Consider the following 27,515-nt stretch of genomic DNA (forward strand, 5'->3'; position numbering starts at 1 on the left):
TTAAATTGTAATTATATTGTATTATAGTGTGTTGTTTTGCATTCCGATATCTTATTTAGTAAATTAGTTTGTTTCTCCTCAGATTGTTGCCGCTGTTCTTTGCTCTCAGGGCCATCTCCTTACCCTTTTCCCAGCACGTGGGCCCATGGGTCCCCCGTCCCATTTGTCCGTAAACCATCGACATCGTGAAATCTAGAAGACTTCACAGTCCCATCAAAAATCACAGACCTCCTCAGGTGGCCCGGGCAGCCACTGTTGAGCCGAGAAAAAAGACTTGGGGATTGCAGAGCTGATGGTGTGACAGAGGAGCCAAAATGCCCCAGGACTAGGGTCTCTAGAGGGGACCGGAGACTGTGTCGAAATAACAATTCATTGGTCCTGAAAGAACGTACAACGGGTAATAGTGCTAGTAGATACCAGGGCAGAAACATTGATCATATATGGTGATGCAAATCAATTTCCAGGCACTGAGGAAATGACAGATAGTTTGGGGGGCAGATGATCTCTGTAACCCAAATGTGGTTGAAACTGGGGGTTGGACGTCTACCACCCCAGGAGTACAAGGTGTCTATCGCCCCAGCTCCAGAGTACATATTGGGGACAGACATCCTGTGGGGTCTGACTCTCCAGACCACTGTGGGAGAGTTCAGATTAATGGAAAGATGTATTAGCATCCAGGCGGTACAGACAATTTTAAGGGGCCATGCAAAAATTGAGCCTATTTGTTTGCCACAACCACGCTGGATCACAAATACAAAGCAATATAGACTCCCGGGTCGGCAAAAAGAAATTACCAAGACTGTGCAGGAGTTGGAGAGAGTAGGGATTATTAGACCTGTACACAGCCCATACAGCTCCCCCATATGGACAGTCAGGAAGTCAGATGGTACGTGGCAAATTACAGTAGACTACAGAGAACTAAACAAAGTCACGCTGCCAATCCACACGGCCATATCCAACATCGCCTCCCTTATGGATACATTAAGTAGAGAAACAGAAGCATATCACTGTGTTCTGGATCTTGCAAATACATTTTTCAGCATTCCAATTGCTAAAGAATCTCAAGACCAGTTTGCATTCACATGGGAGGGCAGGCAGTGGACTTTTCAAGTCCTACCTCAGGGATATGTGCATTCACCTACTTTTTGTCATAATCTGGTGGCACATGACTTGGCAAATTGGAACAAACCATCTACTGTCAAAACATACCACTACATCGATGACCTGATGTTAACATCTGACTCAATCGTGCCATTAGAGAAGGAAGTACCATCACTAACTACTTATTTACGGGAAAAAGGATGGGCTATAAACCCACAGAAAGTACAAGGACCAGGGCTATCAGCTAAATTTCTGGGTGTTGTCTCGTCAGGTAAGACTGGTCAGGTCTTACCCAGTGCAATCATAGAGAAGATCCAAGTGCTTCCGGTTCCCATGGCACCAAAGCAGTTATAGGAGTTCTTGGGTATATTAGGATACTGGCAATCCTTTATACCCCACTTAGCATAACTGCTAAAACTTCTATATCGATTAACAAAAAAAGATCAATTATGGGACTGAGGTAGAACGGAACAAGAGGCCTTCCAGCAAGCAAGAATAGCTGCTAAACAGGCCCACGTGCTGTGTATATTCGATCCAATCCTTCCAGCCGAACTAGATGCGCACCAGATATAACTTAAGAAGGGTTTGGCAAGCACCTGAGTTCCATTCGAATCCCAACTGGGTTCTGGTCACAGGTTTGGCATGGAGCAGAGGAAAGATACAGCATGGTTGAAAAGCAGTTACTGGCTACCTATTCTGCACTGCAGAAGGTAAAACCAACAACTCAGTCTGCAGAGGTTACTGTTAAAACAACTTTGCTGATTCAGGAGTGGGTTAAAGATCTAACCCACATTCCTAGGACAGGGGTGGCCCAATCACAAACAGTGGCATGTTGGGTCGCCTACCTTAGTCAGAGAAGCCATCTGTCATCACCTCCACCGAAGGAAGAATTACAGAAGATTATCAGCCTGGTAACATATCACAGTGAGACACTCAAGGAAATAATGGTCACTCGCCCAGAGAAGAGTCCCGTACAGGAGGGGAAATATCCAATTCCAGAAGACACTTGGTACATGGATAGATCCATCAGAGAGAACCCAAGCATGTGGCAAGACGTCGCACACCATCCCTCAACTGAAACTATATGGTTCGAAGAGGGGGATGGACAAAGTAGCTACAAGCTACAAGCTGTGTGGATGGTGATAACTCAAGAGCCAGGTGACAGCACATTACACATCTGCACAGATAGTTGGGCAGTCTACTAAGGGCTCATGCTCTGGATAGCACAGTGGGCCACTCGGGATTGGTCAGTCCATGCCCAACCTATCTGGGGCAAAGATACGCGGGTTGATACATGGAACATGGTTAGGCACAGGACTGTATGAGCATACCACATCTCTGGACATCAACCCTTGCAGATGCCAGGCAATGATGAAGCTGACACACTGGTTCGAGTTCAGTGGCTAGGAAGTACATCAGCAGAAGACAGAGCCCACTGGCTGCATCAGAAACTATGACATGCAGGACAGAAAACCATGTGAGCAGCGGCTAAAGCATGGGGGCTGCCCTTACACGTACCAGATATTGTCCAGGCATGTCAGGACTGTGGTGCTTGCTCATAAATGAGACCAAGACCTCTGCTGGAAACAATGGCCCATCTCACTAGATGACATAGCCCGTTATAGCGATGGCAGATTGATTATATAGGTCCCCTTCCTTGACCTGAGGGTGCCAGATATGCCCTAACCTGTGTTGATACAGCGAGTGGATTGATGCAAGTCTATCCTGCAGCAAAGGCAAACCAAGCCTATACCATTAAAGCTCTAACTAGGTTGATGGCATCATACGGGACTCCTGAGGTCATCGAGAGTAAACAAGGTACACATTTCACGAGTGCAACTGTGCAGAAGTGGGCCGAAGACAACAACACAGAATGGAGGTTTCACTTGCCCTGTAATTCAACAGGAGCAGGCCAAATAGAAAGATATAACGGGATCCTGAAGGCTGCTCTGAAGGCAGATTCACAGTCCTTGTAGGGGTGGATCAAGAGGCTTTATGAAGCCCTGTGCAACTTGAATGAGGGACCAAGGGATGGCAGACCCAGTGCTTTAAGATGCTGCAGACAACTTGGGCCTCCCCACTTAGGATACAAATTACAGGAAAGGACACCTCACTCAAGCCACAAGTTGGCACTATGAATAATCTTCTGCTCCCTGCCCCTGAGGACCTAGAGCCCGGGAAACACAAGGTAAAATGGCCTTGGAATGTTCAAGTAGGACCAAAATGGTGTGGTCTCTTTGCACCGTGGGGGAGACTGTTAGAGGCTGGGGGATCAGTAAACCTTCCAGTAGTCGGTGCATTGCCAGAAGAGGTAGCAGTTGACATCCCGATTTCCATTGCAAAGGGGACATTAATTATGTCCATGTGGCAAATTAGAACCCCCCGTATGGTACCTTATATAGTGATCCAGCCACAGATATGAGGCCAAAGGGTGTGGGTGTGGTATCAAAAGCCAGGACATGCCCCGATACAGGTGGAGGTGTTGACTCAAGACCGAAATATGGCCTGTATCCTACCATGGAGGGTAGACCTACCCCTCCTCGTACCTCTTAAACATCTGTATTACTCCCCTTGAGGTTATTAAGTTCACAGGACAGCTGGCAGGAGCAACATCACTCCAGCATGCTCCAGTGTCCATGAGGAAACATCGTAACACCCCATGGTGGACTGCTGAACTTCTGGCAACTGGTGAGCGTGAACCCGGAGTGCTACTGGTCCTTGAAGAAGATACGCCTTGAGAAGGAACATCAAGTACCAGCCCAACAGAACCGCAAAAGACTGCTAATAATTGCCTTCAGTGCTCTAACATTCTTCATCACAGCAGGTACTGTACATGCGCCATGATGTACAATGTATTTTGAACCACCAAAACTGCAGGAGCTCACCCCCTACCTGCTCAGTCATTGGTTCATGCTGTGAAAGGATGGAGTGCAGTGGAATTGCCAGGTCACAGCCTGAACCAGTATGTGAGCACTTAAGTGCCCGCAGCGGGGGAGCCCTGATCCACCCTTCCCCTCTCTCCCCTCGGTGGTGCTTCCGGTTGCGCTTCCAGGAACACATATTCACTCAGACCCTGCGCAGTTTGTCCCCTCTCCTCTTCCGGCGCACCAGAGTTCAAACGGGAGAAGGTTGCATTCCTCAGCTCACCCCTTCTTCCAAACTGTTGCTGGGAGGGGTGAGTTAATTCCTCTTTCTTTTGATATCTTATTCTGTAGCACCTGTATCTCAAACAAAGGCTCCATCATCGCCTTTGTTTGCTTTACAAAGAAAAAGCATGAGAAAGCAGAGATGGTAACATATGCTAAGTATGTTCCCATTTGGTATATTTTCATGTGTTACAGAATCATAGAATGGTTTGGGTTGGAAGGGACCTTTATGATCATCTAGTTCCAATGCCCCTGCTATAGGCAGGGATACCTCCCACTAGACCAGGCTGCTCAAAGCTCTATCCAACCTGGCCTTGAATGCTTCCAGGGAGGAAGCTTTATGGTTTCATCTGCTGATAAGAAGACAATATGACAGCAACAGAAGAGTACAGAAAACAATGGTAGGAAGGACTAGAATACAGCACATGGAATAGCAAATATATACAATTCCTACTAGTCATTAAGCGTGTTTACAATTTCATATATAGTTCTTTACATTTGGCCAGACCACCGTTCATTCACACAATACTACAAAATAAATGCTTTGACCAGAATTTAATTTAGCTTGATTATCTCAACGTCATTTTTAGCAGAAACCATATTCTCAATATTTAGTTTATACAATAAAGACAACAAAACTCATTTAAAAAAAGCCAAGAGTTAGTTGATAAAATAATTGTGAGAACAATACAGGCAATATCTTCATTCTAAACAGTGCACACAAACCCACGTGACTTATTTTCTTCATCAGTTTTCTTATCATTAAAAATATTATTTCAGTTTAAAACATAATGTCATCTATTGTTTAAAAGATTGATTTCAGAATCAACTTTTAGTACCAACTAACTATGTCACTTTGGAAAGTACTTCTAACACACTGAATATACTAAAAATTAATCAGGAAGTGATCTACTTCCATGCATAAAGGGGCGCTTAAAAACAGAGAAATAAATGCAAGGTCAGAGAGAATACCATCCCTAATCTTGAAATGGTTAACATACTCACATACCTAACTCCAGGTACAGATTTTAAAGCTGCTGAATATTTGAAAAGGTTTAGCAGCATGGAACAAGCAATACTCACAGCAAGAGAATTTGCATAATTAAAATAAAAAGGCTATGAACTCAGATTGAAATCCTATCCAGATCCTACTGAAATAATGGGCATTCTGCCACTGACCTCAATGCATAAATAATCATGCCCTTTGTTAGGACAGATTTGGGTAAACTGAAGAACACTGCATACTGAAATTAAATGGATATGACATTGTCACTAAAAGAATTAATTTACAACCTGTACCTTAATTAAAAACATATGTTTTTAAATGTGTTCCAATACAGAAGCAATCTAATAAAATGTAGTAATAAACTTGAGCTAATAATGTTTAAAATCTGAAGAAAACATGAAAATGTCGAATATATTCATGTGTGGTGAGAGAGAATTTTTTTCAACAGATTGCAGACAACTCCAAAACTGGTAAAAATCCAGGGTAAAAACTGGCCTAATATGTTCTTCTGGACTGTTAAGAATGAGAAGCATAGCTAGTCACTTGCATATCTATTATTCTGCCAGTCACTGTAAATTGTGAAAATATCAGCTCTGATATTGTACTTAAGCAGAGGGAGGAGGAGGGGAATGCTAGGATTCTAATCAGACTAAAATAAGAGTCTTTTAAAAGCCTCTCTATGTTCCCTAAATTAAAGAAGGCAAAATATGACATTTCAAACTGCTAGAAAGCCCTTCCTCAGATATCTGGCCAAGCAGAAACTGAGTGTTCTAACAGATATCCCGAACTATTACCACCAAACATTTCCTGGAAAAACTATCATTTGAGTAGTTTTATGACCCTTTGTGCAACTAAGAAGGTAAATGCCTGAAAAGGAAAAAAAAAAAAACCAGCATACAAAAGTATTTTTCATTGATTTTTTTCTTCTGTTGTAAGATTGGTGTGTAAAAGGAAAACATTTATTTCTAAACTACAGCAAACATTAATACACTGTTACTAACAATGGAAAATGCAGTTTGGTATTTTATGGATTTATTTTGATGTATTTTTAATTGTTAAGGGCTTCACTGGCTCATTTACAGAAAACTTTCACCAGGGACAGGAAGGAGTTGCACTACTCACATTTCATGCTGGTGTATACCCTGGTATATTTTCAAGTTTTCTAGTTTAGGAAATCATTAGGTCTGTGACCAGTTTCACTCACTGAGCACATCTTAAGTGTGTGAGGTTACATTCAAAATTTCTTTCTTAACTTGAGATAGGTGAACATTACCTGTCTTTTTACTCGATATCAAGTATTCTAATGCATTTACTACAAAAAAAAAACCAAAACAAAACAGCTTTCAGACTTCAAGTCTACAGTTAAAGCACGAACATCTGAGCTTTACTCCATGATACTGGTCACTCTTCTGGATTTGGAATTAAATAAAACACATTTTGCCCATCTGGAAAGAATTAGGCAAACTCTGGGCATACATTACATCTTTTCCAAGCTTCCACTCTCAGAGACACAAACTTTATAAAATAACAACCTTTTTTGTGATAAGAAAACAATCCCCGCACATAGTATGCTTCTTCATCAGCTGCTAATGCCCTGCTGTTTGACATCTACAACGCAATGTTCATTTTTCAGATTTGCATTCTAGCTACTTTAGCATTTCAAGTGAGTTCTGTCAAATCCCACAGTCTGACTCCTTTCAACTACAAAACCTATCAGTAAGTGTTAGAGATACAATTTGCACTAACCTCCTCCTCTCAGAACTGAAAGAAATTTATAGCCAAGAGTGGAAATTTGAATTGCACTTTAAGCCTTATTCTGTAAATAGAGCAGGGAGTGTCAACAAAAAACTCACCATCCATCAAGCAGGTGTATAACTATCACATAAATGGGAATTAGATAATTAGATAATATGCCAACTGGTTTCATTAATTCATCTTGTGTTTTTCTGTATTGGCAGTGTTATCTAATTTAATTTTCTATCATTATTCCACCATGTCCTATGGCTACTCAACTCACAAGATGACCTATAGATTACAGAAATTGATGACAGAAAATTCTTCATTAAAATCTTCGTGTATGCTTCCCCCCTTCTGAATGTGCAGGGCTTACCATCTTGCTACATATGGCTCTAGACTCAATTGTATCTAAAAGCAGTAGAGAGTGTGCCACTGTAATACTTTGCAATCGTTATACTGGATCTCTCAGTCACAACCCCGCTTTTGTAGATCTTCAGGTAGCCATTCCAGAGATTATTTCTTAGGATACTTAAGACCAACAAAACGTTTGTAGTACAAAAGTAAGAATGTAAGAACAGTGGTACTAGTTCCATATTTAGGTCAAAAAAGTGATTCTATCAGTGAAAACTAGCAGGTATGTAAAACAGAGCACAAGGAATATTTCATCTACAGAAATACTGTACAAATACTCCTATTACGCAAAGCATACAAAATACTACACTTTCCTCTAACTACTGTACTTAAACACAAGTACATTTCAGAGTTTCCACCCCACCAAGTCTATTGTTTTGAATGCACTGGGATTTTTTACTTACTCCCCTTCAATTCCTTGAGAATAAAGAGGCATAGGAAATCTATTGTTACTCATTGTAAAGTGGGGTCCTCACATTTGAAATACCAGTACAGAAAGAAATTAAGGGCAACAGATATATGACAGTTTTACAACTGACCCTCAAAGGAACACACACACCTGTGGTCTCCAAGAAATTAAGTCAATGGATAATCTTACAATTTTTGCACAGAAATATCACAAAGGAAAACAGCCTCCTGCAAAGGGCTTAAATTCACTGTGAGGAATTCCAGTAAAACAGCTAGGAACTCTGGACAACAAATGAGGATGAAAATTGCTTAATGGACTGGAGTCAAGGAAGCAAGAAACAAACAAATATAACTGACATCAAAATCACTTCTTGAAATCAAAGCCTTTCTTGTTAATGGGGAAAGAAACTGTAGGATGAGAATCACAGACAGGATTTCATGGGAACCAGAATGCTCTGGATGCTCATTTTTATTGGACAAGGACAGGAAACTCTCCTGACAGTGCAATGTTAGAGCGTCTTGCATAGAAATGAAATCTTTGCAAACAACTTAAGAAGCCCAGACAAAGTGGAAAAATGCCTCAGAAAAGAAGCATAACAATCTTGGACCTGCAGGAGGAAAGGAATGTGCAGAGCCCTGGCTGGCCCGACCCTGCTACCAAATGCCTTAACTAGTACAGAATCCAATGGGAAAATGTTACTTGTTATTACAGAATAAAAATTTATTATTAATCTATAAGCTACTGACATGTAAAAGAAGAACTGTTTCTATAAAATAGATTTCTTTTTAGTACTGCGAATCAGGCAACGCAGCTTCTAAATCATCCCTGGCTGCCTAAAACCCCTTAATACTATAAAAAATGAAAGGCATGATTGTGGTCAGCTCTACACAGGTATGCAAAATGAAACAAGAAGCCTTTTGCTCCTCTCAAATATCTACACCAATGCCAGAAACACTGCAGTTCTTTAGATTATGGACCACAAGATTTACAAGAGTTTAAGACCACTGCTGCATACATATACCTTCTGCCCCTTCAGAAAATCTGACAGCACTGGCTTGCACTGGGGATTCATATCTCACAGTTAAGCACAGGAGACTATACCTTGCCAATGAGAGCACAAAGATAAGCAAATGATTACCTAAAGCATCATGAAGTTAATCTTGTACAAATACAATAAACAAACAAGCTCTGTATATTTTCTCCCCTTTAAGTATTTGAAAAATCTACCAATGATGTAATGATGCTAATGCAGCATTGCAAGAGATGTTGAGTATTAGTACCGGATGCATACATACAGGCATTAAAGCTAACAGCCGCAACACCATACTGCTAAGCAATACACTTTCTGAATTACAAGTACAGCGGTAGCAGGCAAAAATATGAAAATCTGTATTAATTTCTGAGAGACAGAGAGAATGAATTCTCTCATAGCTTGCACAAGCTCAAATGAAGTCCAGGGAAGAGGAAAAATTATACCATCTGTAGCACTGTCCACTTTTACTGACTGCCCACTGAAAGTGTCCTCTTTCACCTGCACCTACAAATCCAGGTGTCTTCAGCTTAGTCAATAAAAATGTACTATAGTCTGATTCTTTAATCACACAAAGATTCCTTCAACAATAGAGTATGCCAGTTCAGTGATGCTGCTGAATTAGCTGTTGCTAAAGCAGTAAACCACTTACAAAAGTAACTCCAATCCAATTAAAATAATTCTACGTTTGAAGATCTTTCACTAATTTCAAAAGCTGTATCTGCATCTCCAGCAGCATAACTGAGAAAAAAAATAAGGTACATAGTCTCAATACCAAAGTTTTAAGAAAAAAACTTTCCGGTAATTATTTTTGTATGGTTTGGAATCAGTTACGTTTCCGTAAGAAGCATTGTAGCTGCATCAAAAAGGTCTTGATGGTTTTGTCATGCATAGTGAATTTGTTTTTCCATAAAAAATAGAAAATGAAGTATTTATATGTGGTGCTACCAGAGGGAGCCATTTCATGCAATGACTTTTGAGAAGTGTTACCTCTTTAAGTACCATTTCAATAGATTCTCTGCTTAAAACATTTCTATCTCAAACACAAAGATTTGCCCCTTTGGAGATGCACACACACCCAATCTCAACTTCCCCCTGCAATTTTCTTCTCCATGGGCTCATCTTCTGACATAAAAGAAAGCAAATTAATAGCTCTGGATCTTTCCTCCCAGCAGGAAAAGTCTGTTTCTGCAAATTTTATTCAGTCAGTCAGCAGCATGTGCTATTTGAAAAAACAGCTGTTTAGTATATGGACAAAACAAACTAACCATTTTATATACAAAAAATATCTGAGAACTACTAGGCTGTAAAAGGAAAAGAAACATCTTTGTATTTTGTCATTCTTCATCTCTGCTACTAAATCAGAAAGGGGAAAGAGGACAATCCTGGCCCTTACTATTCTGTACAGGCAGATAAGACAAGGAATAATTTTGTTCATAAAGTATACATCTACATGGTAACCAAAGCATTGCTGATGAACTCCATCACTGAAAAGTGCCAGAATCCCAAAAGGAAGTGCTATTTTAATAATTTTCCTACTTTACGATGTTTAATATCCAGAGAAGCAACTGACTGAAATTGAAGAATATTATCCACTTTCTCTTCAAAAATTAACATTATAGCATAAATAGTTTACCTTAAAAATACAAAATTCTGGAGGTCACAATGTAGGCTACATTTGTTAGAGCGTTTTGGAAGAAAATAAAACTCACTGGCCTATCAATGAAGGTTCTACACACACAAAAAAAATAGCAAATAAACAAGAACTATAAAAAAGGCAAACAGACACTTCAGTATTGGAGATAGGATAGGGGGGTGCTGTCATGGTTTTATGATTTTTTGCTATTGGTATTCCACATCATAACACCATGTAAAGCACTGGGAGTTAAAGAGTTAATGCTCCAGTTCTGTGCACTGCTGATTTCCGGGTACCTGGTTCTCAGAAGAGAAGAACTACATACCCCAGAGAACAGACCCACACCCCAGAAAGGGGAAAGGGGAAAAGGGGGAAAGGTGGGGAGATGGGCCTAAACACAGAACAGCGGCAACGATCTGACGAGCAAAGTTAAGTTACTAAGTATGATATTGGAATGCAAGATAACACAATATAATACAGTATAATTGGAATTGAGGCTAATAAATCAAATAAGAGAGAGAGAGAGCGTCCAAAACCAATAGCCTCACTCTAAGAACTGAAGGCAGAATGGCGGGGGAACATGCACTCCCAGGCAGCAAAAAAGAGAACATCTCATGACTTGCAAGTTTTATCTTTCCCTCGAATGCAAAGTTCTCTGGGGTATGTAGTTCTTCTCTTCTGAGAACCAGGTACCCAGAAATCAGCAGTCCACAGAACTGGAGCATTAACTCTTTAACTCCCAGTGCTTTTATGAAATGTTATAATCTGGAATACCGATAACAAAAAATCATAAAACCATGACAAATGTGTATGGGAGAAAATATAGAGGCTCAAAACTACAGTCCTAAAATGACAAATCTGATAACCTGACATCCTGCTAAAAAGTGAGATTTCCACATCTGTGATGCAGGAGTACAGAAATCAAATACAAAGACTAATTATGTCTATCAAAAGACTTGAGATAAAATAATCATACCAGTTACTGATAATTTTGATGGTAACTTTTTGGTTCAGATATTGGACAGACTGACCAGAGGTGAAGAATTGCTGGACCTGCTGCTCACCAATGCTGAGGAGATCATTAAAGGCATAAAGGTTGGTGCTGCAGTGACCATGCCCTGATTTCATAGAATCACAGAATGGCCTGGGTTGAAAAGGACCTCAAAGATCATCTAGTTTCAACCCCCCTGCTGAGTGCAGGGACACCAACCACTAGACCAGGCTGCCCAGAGCCACATCCAGCCCAGCCTTGAATACCTCCAGGGACGGGGCATCCACCTGCTGGGCAAACTGAGGGCAGAGAAAGGCACACACAAGATTTGGAAACAAAGGCATGTCACCTGGGAAGAATACAAAGATGCAGTCAGGAACGCCAAGGCACAGGCAGAACAGAACTTAGCAACAGATGTTAAAAAAAATAAGACATTCTACAGGTACACTGGCCAGAAGAGACAGGCCAAAGCAAGTCTACCTCCTTCGGCAAATGTAAAAGGAGAGCTGGCTTCAACAGATGTGGACAAGGCTGAGGTACTGGATGAGTTCTTTGCCTCAGTCTTCACTGGCAGCCAGGATTCTAATATTTCTCATATCCCTGAACCCTGCATCCCTAAACCTCTAGGTGGGGATTGGGGGACTAAATTCCATCCCCCCACTGTAAGGGCAGAGCAAGTCCAAGACCACCTCATGAGATTGAATGTGTAGAAGTCTATGGGGCCAGATGGCGTGCATCCCAGGGCTCTGAAGAAGCTGGCTGAGGTGGTCGCCGAGCCGCTCTCCATCATATTTGAGTAGTCATGGCTTTCAGGTGAGGTCCCAGGTGACTGGAAAAAGGGTCACATCACTTCCATTTATAAGAAAAGGAGCAAGGACGACCCAGGGAACTACAGACCAGCGAGACTCACCTCTGTGCCTGGGAAGATCATGGAACAGATCCTCCTGGATGATATGCTAGATCACATGAGGAATGAGTGTGTGACCCAAGACAGCCAGGCTTCACCAGGGTTAGGTCATGCCTGACCAATCTGGTGGCCTTCTATGATGGAGTGACAGCACTGGCTAACAAACGGAAGGCGAATGATGTCATTTACCTGGACTTGTGCAAGGCCTTTGACATGGTCCCCCACCACATCCTTATCTCCAAATTGGACAGATGTGGATTTGACGGGTGGACCAACCGACGGATAAGGAACTGGCTGAAAGGCTGCAGACAAAGGGTGGTGATCAATGGTTCTATATCCAGGATGAAGCAAAGGTTTGTCACTGACTTCATCCATGCAGAAAAAATGGCACCCACTGAAACTCACTGACAACTGTGAACATTGATAGAGATAGAAAGTGGATGTGAGCACAGTGAGGGATGGGTGCTGCATTTCAGAAGTGGTGACAGTGGGTCACCTCCACTGGTACAGATTTTCACAAGCATGGCATGCAGGCTCTTGTTCATTACTGGTGAAAATGCACAGCTCATGGTGGTGACTGGATTGAAAAAATACTGTTTTGTAGCTGAGAATTTGCTCAAACTGCTATCACGCTCTTTGAATCTGTTGTAGGATTCTGTTACTGGAATTACGCAGAACTCATTACTCTTGGAGTAAACTATGTATTTTCACTTTTCTCACTCTTAAGAAACTGATTTAGACAACTGCAGGATAAAACGCAAAAAATATACTGGCAAAAATCTCATGGAGTTCAACAAGAAGTGCAGAGTCTGGAAAGCAGCTCTGCAGAAAAGGTGTAGATTCACACCAAGTTGAACATGAATCAGCGAAGTGCCCTTGATGCTAAAGCAGCTAATGGTATTCTTAGCTGCATAAGGCGAAGTACTGCCAGCAAGTTGGGAGAGGCCACAGCTGGAGTGCTGGGTTCAGTTCTGGGCCCACCAGAACATAAGAGATCTGGACGTACTGAATAGAGTCCAACAGGGGGCTACCAAACTGATCAAGGAACCAGAATACCTCTCCTAGGAGGAAAGGCTGAGAGCACTGGCACTGTTTAACCTGGAGGAGTTTCACAGGGATCTCATCAATGTCTACAAATACTTGAAGGGAAGGTGCAAGAAGGATGGAAGCAGGCTCTTTTCAGCGGTTTCCAGTGCCAGGACAAGAGGCAATGGGCACAAACTGGAACACAGGCGGGTCTGATCACCAGGAAGCACTTCTGCGCTGGATGGGTGATGGAGCACTGGCACAAGGCTGCCCAGGGAGGCTGTAGGCTCTCCTCCCTGGAGACCTTCAAAAGCTGCCTGGACAGCAGCCTGGTGTTCGTGAGCAGGAGTTGGACAAGATGGACCAAGGGTCCCCTCCACCCTTCCAACCCTAACCACTCTGTGATTCTGGGAAAATAATGAAGTCTCATACTATTTTAATCTTAAAAAAAAAAAAAAAAAAAAAGCAGCCAAATTTCAACAGGCAAGCTCTGTAACAAAAAAATTGCTCTCACTGTTCTAGAACTTTCATTCAATCTGTCTTATCTTGAATTGCAATTAAAAATTTAAGACTCAAAAATATGACCAAAAGTTCTGAAGTAAGTGGATAAAGGAAGACATAAAACAATAAAACCTACAGAAGTATTATCAATGTTCTGGACAATTGCTATTTGTTCTATACAAAGATATCCAGTGTCTTAAGACTCTTTAAGTGCCCTGAGTAAGGCCTATTACCTCCTCTGGGATCAGGTTACAATAAGGTGCCTTAATTCTCACAAGCTTCCGGGATGCTCAGAAGCTTCCCAGTGTAACTGAAATAAGATGCTTCTACTACTAGCAAAAGTATCAGTAAATTCTCCCACTAACCATGCTATGGCATAAAGGCTGGCAGTAGAGACAGAGCAGCAAAACTATTCCTAATATTCACCAGAACAAGCTCAGAATGGACATTTGTGCAAATTATACCATATTTCTCCACAGTGGGTACGGCCTCGAGCTGCTGCAGCTCAGGGAGTGTTGGGACACTGCTCTCAGACACAGGGTTTGAGTGGTCCCTTGTGGAGCCAGAGGTTGGACTTGATGATCCTTGTGGGTCCCTTCCAACTTGGGATATTCTATGATTCTATGATTTTGCTCTCCTGAATGAGATTTGGACCAGTCTCTTATCTACCTTAATTTTTTATAGTCAACTAGTTAAGTTTTCTGCAATTCCCTATGAGGTTAGTAAAATAAGCACTCTGCAGACTACAGTATGCCTCCAGATCATGGCAGGTAAGCCAGTACACCAGGAAGTCTCTTTGCTAAAGACAAGTGGTTTAGCTGGCATGGTAATGTTGTCTCCAGCAAGATTTAGCAGATGAGCTGGTAAGGATACACAATTTTAACATATAGCCATTTCAGGAAACAAATGTGTACGTTGGTCAGGCAGACATCACTAAATCAGTACCGATAATATTATTTTTTGTACACACTAGAGCATGATACTGTTTAAAGCATCATGGAGTAAAGCAATCGACTGTTGAGAAAAAACTGAGATAACGTCATTTGCATAGATGAAGATAATGACTCGTTTTCTCAATAGTGTAATACATTTAAGAAAAGGCTACTGTAGTTGTAAACTTATAGTACTCAGGACAAGATAGTATTGTCATATTAATAACTTAATACACACAATGACCAAAAATGGTTCTAACGTCAAATCCAATGAAAATTTAATTACCCCATATACAGCAGAGTATTCAGGAAACTACTTCCAAAAATACTATCACAGCAGCTAAAAAGTAACCTTAAATTTGGTTTGAATTCCTTTTGGTAGAAAAGGTTATTAAACAGCTTTCCAACACATTAGGTGTTCAAAGCACTGGATATACGACCCTTCTCTTCTGCATGTAAGTACATGAACTGGTTAATCAAGTGAGACATCCAAAACAGAATGAAAACATTCATTTCATTTCTGTAATAAATGTAGAATCATTCAAAATTAATTCATTTACAGGCTAAGGTAACATACATTTATCTTTATTCATTCCAACTCCACCCCTGCAAAAAATATTTTCATATATGCTGATACAGTTTGTTAGCAACATCCAGGAGAGCTAGCTGTTCCAGTGAAAGCCAGACTAATCAAACTGATTACTACAGTAACTGTCATTTCCAAAAGCAATACCAAAGGCTGCGCTAAATAATGAATACAAGCACTCTAAAATGAGAATATGTAACTGAATTTAAAAGTTCAGCAATGCTTTATAAAGGTCTGTATCATAAACCTGATGATAACACATTGAGACACTAAATTTAATTTAAAATTTAATTACATGCATGGAAGTGTAAACTTGTCTTCTTAGATCTTATGTACTTTCTACAAGATAGCATACATGCATCCTTCAGAAACCCAGCAGAATGCATACATGATTATTAAGCCCAACAAGTCCTTAATGCTTGCTGCTGATTGCTGAAAAACACTCTTCCAATGAGAATTTTTCACTTTCTCTGCAAAACTGCTTCTTTCACAGTTACAGATCAGCAAATAGCATTTACTTAGGCCTTCATCTGGAACACAGAACACCCAACCAGGACAGGGAAGCCCATACAGAATACATAGTAATAAAACACACTGAAGTACAACAGTGAATGGAAATAAACAACTCCGCTTTGCAGCACCAGAGTAACACTAACAAAATGTCAAATTATTCAGCCATAAGGTTAAGAACAGAGTTAGCAACACCACTCATCCACACGTACTGGGAAGCTTCCAGTGACACGACAGTACCACCTAACAATTACACCTCTTCACTAACTGCCTAAATAATGCCAATAGAAGTTTCATGTGCAGCAGAGCTGTAAAGGTTTATTTAATTTTACATGTGAGCTGCCCTAGTGAAGGCAAAAATCTGAGTAAAACTGAATGTTTTCATGAAAAAAAAATCAACACAACTGTGTTTTATTTTGAATTTTTCTTCCTTAAAGACATTACAAAAAAACCCACATACCTTCCTGGAAAAAAAAAAACAACAACAAAAACAGGTCTCAATCACTTTCACCACCAGAACTATTACTATGTAGCATTAATGTCCACATGTAACAATTAGATTTGAAATATGAACGCAAAAATCCATGCAAGAAATTAAGTTCTCTTACTCTTCATAAAGAAAAAAAGGCTCCTTTAACAAAATTAAAATAGCCCCCCTTCCCTTCCCATAACTCAGTCACTATTACATCTTTCACACAAAATCCCAGTACAAATCAGTTATTTTTATCACTTAATATTTTTAACATTTCTGCAGGGAGTACAATGATTCCAAAAATAGGTGACATACAGAGCAGTACAGAAATTGACTAGGAAAGCAGAAACGATAAAAGGATTCTAATCCAAATTAGTGCTGCTGCACCTGCTGCTATTTAAACAAAAGAGAAAAGAATAAATACTGTCCTTAAGCAAAAGGGAAATAGATCACCCACTGAAGTACAATTGCCTACTCATAACTACAGAGAACAAGCAGTAATATTTTCACCAGGACTACAAGATAACAACACATGCTTTGTTGAATTTATCACAGTAGCAGTGGTATAGAAGCAAACAAACGCACACGTCAGCTTTGAAACTACCTATTAAAGCCATCAATTCTCATCTTAATTAAGCACAATAAATCTAAACAACTACAAAGCAGAATCACACATTGCCTGAATCTGCAAGAACATGTTTCAGCAGAAAAATACTATTACAGTAGTTGAGGTTCTGCCTTGAAATTCTTATAAAACGTGATATATGGTTAACAAAACATTTTCCACACTGCTTTGCTGTCCATAATTTTAAGAATTATTTTCAATTATAAAAATATAATATGCTCAATAAGATCCATCTCTTCTACTGGAATATCTGCATTGGCAATTATGTAATGAAAATAACAGCAGAAGCAAGTAATTTTTGTATCTTGCTTTCCCAACTTCTTAATCTACACTTTGATATATTTAGGTCAAACCATCTGTTACTTCTTTTCTTCATCGTATTACCTACTAATTATATTACTTTATAACTAGCCTCTACATAAAAGTAAGAGCAAGAAAACTACAGAATTAAAATAAAAATAAACATAATACTTATAATGACCATACCTAGTAATAAGAACCGCATTATCATGGTGGGCAATCCCATTTTCTGGAATGGTGTTTCCATCACTTTGGTGGGAGAGAATGGATTTCTGCCACTTACAGAAGCTATCGAGGGACTTGTCTGCATGGTGGTTTATCTCCAAGTTTGGCTGCAATACAACATGCATACCAGAAATGTTCCAAACAAATTACTAAGGTCAGTTGTTAAGCCTTTTGAAGACTAAATTGGGACTATAATTAGAAGCAGTGGTTTCTAGGAATAAACCCTCCTTGCCAAATTTTATCTCTGTAAAATGTGACCCCAAGTTCAGTTGTGTATTACTGAACAGACATTCCTTCTGCTCCAACTTAAATAATGATTATGTCAATACAAAAAAAAAAAATCTGAGTATTGAAATACAGATCTAAAAATAAAACTGACATACTCAAAAGTATATTAATATTCACCAGAAGTAAAGAACAGATATTTCTGAAATAATATGCGGGAAATATTCCTTTGAAATGTTTTCACCTTGGTTAAAGTAGTGAAAGATTACAAGGCAGGTTTTGAACTCAGATGCAGCCATTTCAAGAAATAATTGAATAATACTATACTACACAATAGCATAATTTGTATTTCAGGGATATAAAGCTGAAGTGCAACAACTCTTACCTGATCTTCAGTGAGGACTATTAAACGTGTCACTATTATATTCACTACGTTTCCTAGACTGGAATCACGATAAAGTTTGGCAACCTGACCTCCAGAAAATAAGAAAAGGCACAAAGTCAGACAAGAAACAGCATACATTTCCTAAATTCTTAACCACTCAACTATCTTCCTGCTCAATGCATTTCCATAATGTTGGTAATTAACATCACCTAAGTTATTTTTTGGATCAACAAATTACCATTCAGTAAAAACAAATAAATTTGTCATAATTTTCAGTCAAAATTGTTTATAACTTGTTTAATAAACCATCCAACCATTCAAAGAGCATTTAGACTGTTGATTTAAACATAATAAAACTGTACAGTTTTAAGTTCTTATGATTACATTTAGATTGAAGACAAAAAGTGTAAACGATCACAGCATACTAGACAGAAACAGTACTGTATTTTTCCCCACAATGCTAATATCTACAATATTTCAATTAATTCTTGCAAGATGATGAATATTTTAACACATTACTATGGCCGTAAATAAGTAGTTTACAAATACTTTGAGATTTCAGAATATGCATGTTAGTATTAATAAAGAGAGGGATGAAACTTACAATATTCATTACACTCAAAATGTAGTGCTCAATGTCTTTGCGGCCATGATATCCCACCATCATTTTGTCTGCTACTACCAGCGTCTCCACAAACCGCTCAAGGCTTACTGATCTCTTCTGTCGACTATGACTACTTAATGTGTCATTGATAGGAAGTGAAGCTGGAAAAGCAGATCCATCACTCATCCACCAAGGTCTACTGCTTCTTGTGAGGTCTTCTAGGAACCAAAATAATTAAACACTTCAGAGGGATCATACGTAAAACTCGTTCAAATGCAGCTGTCTTAAGCTGAGATCATCTTTAAGCCTCTTAAAACCAGTCTTTCTTGAGGCAAGGAAAATTCAAGTTTATCATCTTTAATTTTAAAATACCTCATACAAAGGAAAAACAAGTTTGCTTCAAGTTCTCATATTCTGAATGCTCCTTAACTTGTCTTAGGATTACATATCATCATCTTCTCTCAACAGATCTAATCCTGCACATCTATTTTATTACTAAAGATTACTTATAGTTGACCAAGAGCACATTTCAAAATTTTAAGGGTAAGACTGAGATGGCTGTAATACTAGGAAATAAAAAACATATTGGAAATTTTAAAAATGCTAATTAATTAAAGGTTAAAGGTATTGAGATAAACTAAGGAATTAAACAGTCTGAAAATACAATATTGCTTTTATGCAGCATATTGGTTATTACAAACAGATGAAATTATCATCAGAGAAACAAACAGTACATACTTTCTTAAAACTTGAACTCATGTCCTCAGGGCAAAATTGAACATCCCTTCCCTGCAAAATGGGCACTTTTAATATTAAGTATCCCTTTTTCACAAAGACCCATGCAAATCACAAGTTTAACTTCAATAAAGCATACAATTAAGCTGAAATCACATAATTAGGATTTCAAAATACCCAAGGTATTCTTGCTAGTTATGGATGAACTTAAGAACACTAAAAGGTAGGTACATTTTCAACTGACTGAGCAAGACTGCTCAAGTGAGCAATACTAGAAACGCAACCTTACCTCTCCTACAACTGGTTCAGGTAAGGATAAGCTGGGATAGGTCCAGTATCTTCTGTGAAAAAGCAGTGCTTTACGCAGTCCAACTAAACCATCTATTTCATAGGGTAACAGCTACACAACAAAGCATGTATGTTCAGGACAAAACTAGGAATACTTCAGTAGTCCCACTGCTGCGTAATATTTTGAGTGCACAGTGTTGGCTTTAAAAGGTCAATTAATTCATGACAGTTGAGAAAGGGAAATAATCTGGGCAGCTGACAAAAATGCCAGTAGTAAAATTATCCTCATTTTACAACTTTACCATTCAATAGCCCTATACCCATCCTAGAAAATAATATCAAGAACAGAAGTCTGTAGAGGATTTTAAAATCAACATCAAGATTTCTACTGGCTCTCACCCCTACTCTAGCAAATTCAAAGTTGATTGAATTGTTTAAAGATTTTCATCTCACTTCAGTAGTGATTTAAAAATATTTACAATTTTATCTGGCAACTTCTGTAGTAAATTTTTTAAAAATCTACTCCTCATTTTCAAAGAGTAAATGGTGCTACCTGGGGGTTTCTGATGCTCATAAAAACGCTGAGTACTTTATAAAATCAATATTGCTTGCACGTTGATTCATAATTTTTCACTCAAAGATGCAAATCTGTTCTGAACATTTGAAAACCAAATTACTCAGAAAACTTTCACATAAAAAGAACAATTCTTCTGGACTCATCCTGATACCATCTTTCAAGAGGTCTCAGAACACCTCAAGAAAACAAACATTTCTCCTTTTCTCGTATCAGGTGAGAATCTTAGGCTTCAGTTGATCTCAAAGCAATGGGAAAGTTGGAAACAATCCTGAGTACTCACACTCCAGAATCTATCAGTTTTCATGCTATTTTAGTTTAAAACACTGAACAATGCTGACTAAACTTTCTTTAAAAAAAAAATTGCAAACTCTGATGGAAAATATTTTGACAAAAATATTTTTGTGTTAAATCACATCATTATTAATAGATAAAAAACTTACATCAAGACCCAGCGTATCTACTGGGAAGTAAAATAAAACAAGGGTGGGGGAAGAGGAGGAATCAGAAAAGCAATGTAATTAACCCCAAAGTAATGAGTACAAAAGCAGGAAATTAAGATTGTAAACTGCAACTGAAAAGAAATCCAGATGCACATGGAAAGAGATGGGTGTAGACAGAGTACACAATAACGGTACCTAAGTTTTAAGTCGGTCCTTCAAAGGTGCTTGATGGGAGAGGAGAGACGAAAGAATACAACACACAAGAACAAACCAAAGATGATCTAAAAATACAACAGCAAACTACTTGAATATTCTCACAGCTGCATCTTACGTAAGTGAAAAATTACATACTGCTTTTTCTTAATAGTGAGCAACCTCATTTAATGCATATACAAGCATTTTTTCATTTTAGAATATGCTGACCGTAGCATTTGGCATGAATAAAATCATGACATGAGGCAGCATGTAGTAGTACCATCCCTAAATAATCTGCCACTTTGCAGGTTTCACATGTCAATTTTTATTGTTTCTCAATCATATCCAGTCTGTATATACACAACATTTTCTTCTGGTTGTTTTGTTTTGTGTTTTGTCTTTTAAACTCTGGTAGCCAAAACAGGTAAAGAAATTTTATTTGTACTTCCAAGAAAACAGAATTTCAACTCCTGACAAAATTGGAAGTGCACAGCTAATCTGCAGAAAAGCTGTTTCTCAGAATTGTGCAAATGCAAAAAAAAAAAAAAAAGAAAGAAAGAAAAAAAAAGAATTACAAGTATTTTTGCAGCTTCAACATACTGCACGCTACTAGGTATCAGGCAAAATAAATATTTCAATAAGCTATGCAGGCAAGTAAGAATATAACAGAACAGTTCATAATGTATTTTTAATTGCAAAAATAATAACGAATAACTTGAGCATGTAATCTAAATATTTATATTTACACTATAATTCAAAGCTATAAAACAAATACCACTTGGCGTTATACCTGTACCTATATATATCTACAGCTTTAAGATACCTTTTCTTTGGAAAACCAACCAGATGACAATACTACTTTGGATGGAAGAATTAAAATAATAATAATAATAATCTTCCACAAGCTGATCCTGCAAAGCATTCTGCAAGATAAACCAGTGGCCTCAAATCCCTCTGAAGCAAGTGGAATATAATCAATTTCTTAGCAAGGCCTTAATGAGTTCAACTGTATTTAATAAAAAAGTTAACTTGTTGATGATATATACGTGAAATGTTATTTAACATTTTTTTTTAAACTTTCACATCTCTAACTGTTTAAAAATCAAATTTAAGTTACATAAATCAGCCACAATTCTATCCCATATTCTTCTCTGGAAATAAAGTACCTGTAAAATAGAGAAGTATTTTTACCCTAATCTTCCCAGCTCCTCTTTCATACGAGTCACTGTAATTCTATCACATACTATGAAGCAGTCCATCACTTCATTATCTCAGCAAATTCTGATCATCCTTTCACCAAACTCTCTGTGTCACTTTATATTATTGTAATTTTTCTTTGAAAGATCAGAAATAATACTCTCCTTGTCTCTCTCAACAGAGTATCTTCACCACTTCCCCAATACAGAACAGATACATGATAAACTTAGTTCTAGATTACAGTAGTAGAAACCTGACGGAACAGAATGTGAATAATGGCACTTATACACAAGCATATTCCTCCCAGCAACCTGTACTGGCAATAGCATTCTGAAGGTAAAGCTAGAACCAGTTTTGCAGATAAAATATATGGTATTCTGCCAAAGATGCAGTTATAGTTTTGTTAAAACTGCATTTTTTTTATTTTTTTTTTAAACAAAGAATTGGAGAGTTCCCAACTTCCAGAAGTTATTACCTGTCTTTAGTCCTAATGTCTGAAAGCTGGGAAACTGGAAAATAATATTCTATTTTGTTTCTTAGGTATCCTGGGGATGCTTGTAATACCATGTCCCTAAGGGAAAAAGGGCTTAAACAGTGCTTGGAAAGTTAGTTTAAAAGGTTTGGTAGCCAGACAGACAACATTAAAATAGCATGTCATCTGAAAAAGTAAGATCTTGCAGCACTGGGGGAGAACAAAGCTTGTCAGAAATTTTCACTGAGTTAAAACAGTATACAGAACAGCACGAAGAGAAAGAAGTGGAGTGAATGACCACGACAGTAGTGTCAGAATTGCAAGAAGAAGAGATTCTGTATTTCAGTGTTCAAGGGTTTCAGGATGGGACAAATATGAAAACTCAGGAAAAGCAGAAAAGCTTCCAAGGATAATGGTAGCATCAAATATGAATTAAAAAAAATAGGTACAGACGCTACGGATTACTAAATGTTTTAGAACAAAAACCTCATGCAAAGCTCTGATCAACCTATGATCCTTACAGTACGTACTGTCAGAGCAGTTGGACGAAGCATAACCAAACTACCTGCCACTGCTTCACCTTCACTTCGAGGAGAAATGACCTCCTAAGCATTAACAGAAGGTGAGATCTGACTGGTGCCAATATAGTTTATTTTTCTAAATATATTCTAATGGCAAAAGATGCACTGTAGTACATTTTGCAATTCTTCCACTTATTCCAACAGGCTTGTGTGACAGCATTCCCTACAAAATGAAATGAAAAGATGGATGCTTCACAGATGTCTACTGTAAAATGCATAAACTCGAGTATCCACATACATTAGTGTTCTTATTTTACAGTCAGCATGAAGTAGTCGTTAGAATTGTTTTGTAATAAAGCATGTACATGAAATAATGCTTCCTAAACTAAAACAGAAGCTGCATACAAAGTTTGACATGCGCTCAACAGTTAGCTGGACTAATCAGGAAACTTCCACAAACATGAGCCTTTTCAGACAACATGTGCTGTCAGTTTAGCCAACCAGTTAGGTTACAATTTACAAAAGAAGCTGAAAGAAGTTGCATCGAAAAACAGTTATACTCTTTTCATTTTTTAAGGAATTTGCCAGTTTGTCCTATGCACTCAATCTCATCAGATACTACTGCCAGGACAGTACTTTAAAAACAACAACAAAAAAAAAACCATAAACAACAAGGTTAGAATATTTTTCTGTTATGTAAAAAAATACCATCTTAGTGCTGTAAATTGAAAGCAACTTATCATTCACTCCGAGCTGTTCTCAAGAAATTAGCTTCCGTTAAAATTTAAGCAAACCAGTTCAAAATTAAGAGTACTTAAAGAGTTATTTTTGTAGATGTTAAAACTGTGCTTTGCAAGAAAAATACCCTTCAATCAAAATTATACAATCCTTCCTGTTAGGCACCTGTACAACACATACTCAACTACTATGGAATAACATAAACCCACTGACACAAACGCAAAGGGTTTAAAACCTCTAAACCATAAGCCCCTGAAAATGAGAAAGATATAGACTCCAGTTTCAGGTGTACTAATAATTGTAATATATTCACTACACACAGAGTTCCCTCAAATAAGATGAAACACATGCTAAACATTAAGCTATAATACATAGTCAGTGAAGTCACGCCTTCCAGCTGAGAAGTGCATTTTGAGGAAGCCAGTGCTCATCAACAGCACTGTACACAAGGAAATAAGACAAGACTTACTCCCAATGAAGTGTCATTTGTAAAATGACACTATAGTCTTGACATGAATCTTGATGTGAAGCTACTTTATGACACATTAGGGCACATCATATCACCCAAAAGGAGGTTTCTTATTGCTACATTCTCTGTAATTCCTTACCTGTGAACCATGAAAGACTTAAAAATATAACTTAATACATTTTAAAAGCTATGAAAACACAGATGATACTCATATTAATTTACCTGAGACTCCACAATGACTATGATCATACAGAAGTTGCTGGCGCATGGTAGATTTTTTGTATATGACATGGGGATGACCATTCTCATAACTGAAGTTACTTGAATTAGCTGTTATATTCTTTAAAGGCTCAATAAAATATTCTTCATCTTCTGTAGCAATAACTCCATGCTTAAGAAGAAGAAAATAAAAATTTGCAAAAAACAACATAAATTTATATTAAAAAGCTTAAAATTAAGTAGCATTTGACTATCATATATTTCTGTTAAGAAATAAGTCAACATAAAATGCACAATTTGGTTATCTTCCAGTGTCTTCAGTGGGAGGCAGGCATAAATGCCTATAAGCAACACAATACAGAAAGAATAAAATATCATTGTCTTACTTCTGGAATTCTTCCCTATCTCTTTTTAGTGAGTGTGGTAACAAAGCAAGAGATAATCTCGGGACAGGATATACAAATGAACTTCTTTCCCTTCACACTGCAGGGCAGAATGGTAGATATTCTATTCTCATTACTTTCGTATTTATGAACTCAGTTTCTTCCAAACAGGAAAGTGGTTTATGGAGAAAAAGGAAGATTTCAAGCCAACTAATTAACTTCCAGAATCTTCAGTGATTAAAACTAAACTGTAGCAGAAAATCCAGCTTTGGGATCATATAGGATATAGAAATATTGAAGAATAAGCCAGACAGAAACTCCCACATTTATACTCTATAAAAATTTCAGTAATTCTACCTAGGAAATTCTGAATGTTAAACCTTTCTACTCTAGAAGAAATAACTATTGGTCAGTAGTATCAGTGGAAACACAAAATTCTGCATTCATATTCTGATTTGATCAATCGCAAATTGATGGAGATACCATTAAAGCCACTGTGAAGACTGTTCCCAGAATTACAGAATTGCAGAGGTTGAAAGGGACCTCAAGAAATCAATGAGTCCAGCCCCCTGCTAAAGCAGGTACCCTACAATAGGTCACACAGGTAAGTGTCCAGACAGGTCCTGAATATCTCCATAGAGGGAGACTCCACAACCTCTCTGAGAAACCTGCTCCAGCTCTCTGTCACCCTTACCATAAAGTTCTTCTGCATGTACATATGGAACTTCCAGTGTTCAAGTTTTACGCTATTACTCCTTGTTCTATTGCTACACACCACTGGGAAGAGCCTGCCCTCCTCCATTTGCCTCCTACCTCCCTTTAGATATACATAAACATTAATGAGATACCTCGTCAGACTTATTTTCCCCAGGCCGAACAAACCCAGGTTACTCAGCCTTTCCTCATGCGGGAGATGCTCCATGCCCTCAGTCATCTTTTTGGCCCTCCCCTCCACTGGACTCCTTCTAGAAGACCCCTGTCTTTTTTCAGCCCGAAGGCCCAGAACTGGACACAGTACTCCAGGTGCAGCCTCACCAGGGAAGAGGAGAGGGGGAGGATCACCACCCCTAACCTGCTAGCCACACTCTTTTTAATGCACCCCAGGATACCACCAGCCTTCTTGGCTACCAGGGCACACTGCTGGCTCGTGGTCAACCTGTTGTTCACCAGGACCCCCAGGTCCTTCTCTGCAGGGCTCCTCTCCAGCAGGTCAGCCCCTAACCTGTACTGATGCATGTGGTTATTCCTCCCCAGGTGCAAGACGCTACACTCGCTCCTGCTAAACCTGATCAGACTCCTCCCTGCCCAACACCCGTGCAGGTCTTGCTGAATGGCAGCACAGCCTTCTGGTGTGTCAGCCACTCCTAGATTTGTATCATCACCAAACTATCCCGAACTACTGCTATCCCTTCATCCAGGTTGCTGATGAAGATGCTGAACAAAACAGAACCCAGCACTGACCCCTGGGGAACAACACTAGTTATAGACCTCCAACCAGGCTCTGCACCACTAATCACAATACTCAGAGCTCTCCCAGTTAGCCAGTTCTCAATGCACCTCACCATCCACTCATCTATCCCACACTTTCTAAGTTTCATAACACTGATGCTGTGGGAGACAGTGTCAAATGCCTTGCTGAAGTCAAGGTACGCAACATCCACTGCTCTCCCATCTACCCAGTCAGCGATGACATCAAAGAAGGCTACCAGTTTGGTCAAGCATGATTTCCCCTTGGTGAATCTATGTTGACTATTCCTTATAACCTTCTTCTCTTCTAATTGCTTGAAGAGGGTATCCAGCAGTAAGTGATCCTTTTCAGCGGTATTTTTCATTATGAAGTATTTACTTGTGAAGTAACATCAGGGCCTGTATACACCTGGACACTAAATTTTCTCATAATGCCTCAATATTTGAAATCTACGATGTTACTAAAAAAATAGGTCACTTAATGGCTGCTTAAACAACCTTGAAAATATAAACCAAAATGTAACTAGGTTTGCCAGATGTGCAGAAAGAACTTTGACAATCTGGACTGCATCCAGCCTGCCTGTCAGAAATCTGCGTTCAAATGAATCCTGAGCCATCATAAGCTCTAGTATTATATTCCCATCAGAAAATAGAGTCCTGCAGTCGTTCTAGCCAACACCATCAGGCTGCGTGCTTTGTGCCAGGTTTGAGGAGACATAGGTACCATCCAAGCTGTGGCCCTGTCTCAGCAACAGAGGGGTCTCAAACTGTATGCAAGTCTGGCTAGGTAAACAAGTTTTAAAGTGGTGAGACTACAAAAGACAGCACAAGTAATTTCAGATGACATAAACAACACTAATAGCAGTACTAATTTTCCAAGCAAATTGTGTGCAAGTGAAGCAAAATCTACTACGAAGATATGCAATACTACAAACAGCAGTTCCTTTAGGTACAAGCAGCAAAACAGGCTAGGTGAGTATCACCCATACTTCCTATGTCACATCAGTATCTCATCTCATCCGTCCAAACATTATTCTGGATTTAAAAAA

The 27,515-nt window shown here is 38.9% G+C and overlaps 1 protein-coding gene across 8 annotated transcripts in view; it reads right to left on the minus strand.

Annotated features, from left to right (window-relative positions):
- The window catches only part of ADAMTS6 (ADAM metallopeptidase with thrombospondin type 1 motif 6), a 175,254-nt gene that overhangs the window by 136,730 nt on the left and 11,009 nt on the right, over nucleotides 1–27,515 (minus strand). For 6 of the 8 annotated variants that reach the window (XM_021380767.1, XM_021380766.1, XM_021380770.1 and 3 more), the window contains 4 exons: nucleotides 24,620–24,788; nucleotides 18,766–18,983; nucleotides 18,162–18,245; nucleotides 17,513–17,658 (listed from right to left, as the gene is read on the minus strand). In XM_021380767.1, coding sequence (XP_021236442.1) covers nucleotides 17,513–17,658; nucleotides 18,162–18,245; nucleotides 18,766–18,983; nucleotides 24,620–24,788 — 617 coding nt within the window. The remainder of the gene's footprint in view (nucleotides 1–17,512; nucleotides 17,659–18,161; nucleotides 18,246–18,765; nucleotides 18,984–24,619; nucleotides 24,789–27,515) is intronic. The other 2 variants (XM_021380771.1, XM_021380768.1) reach the window with 1 other exon arrangement.

Source organism: Numida meleagris, chromosome Z (assembly GCF_002078875.1).
Source record: "Numida meleagris isolate 19003 breed g44 Domestic line chromosome Z, NumMel1.0, whole genome shotgun sequence".
Classification (NCBI taxonomy): Eukaryota; Metazoa; Chordata; class Aves; order Galliformes; family Numididae; genus Numida; species Numida meleagris.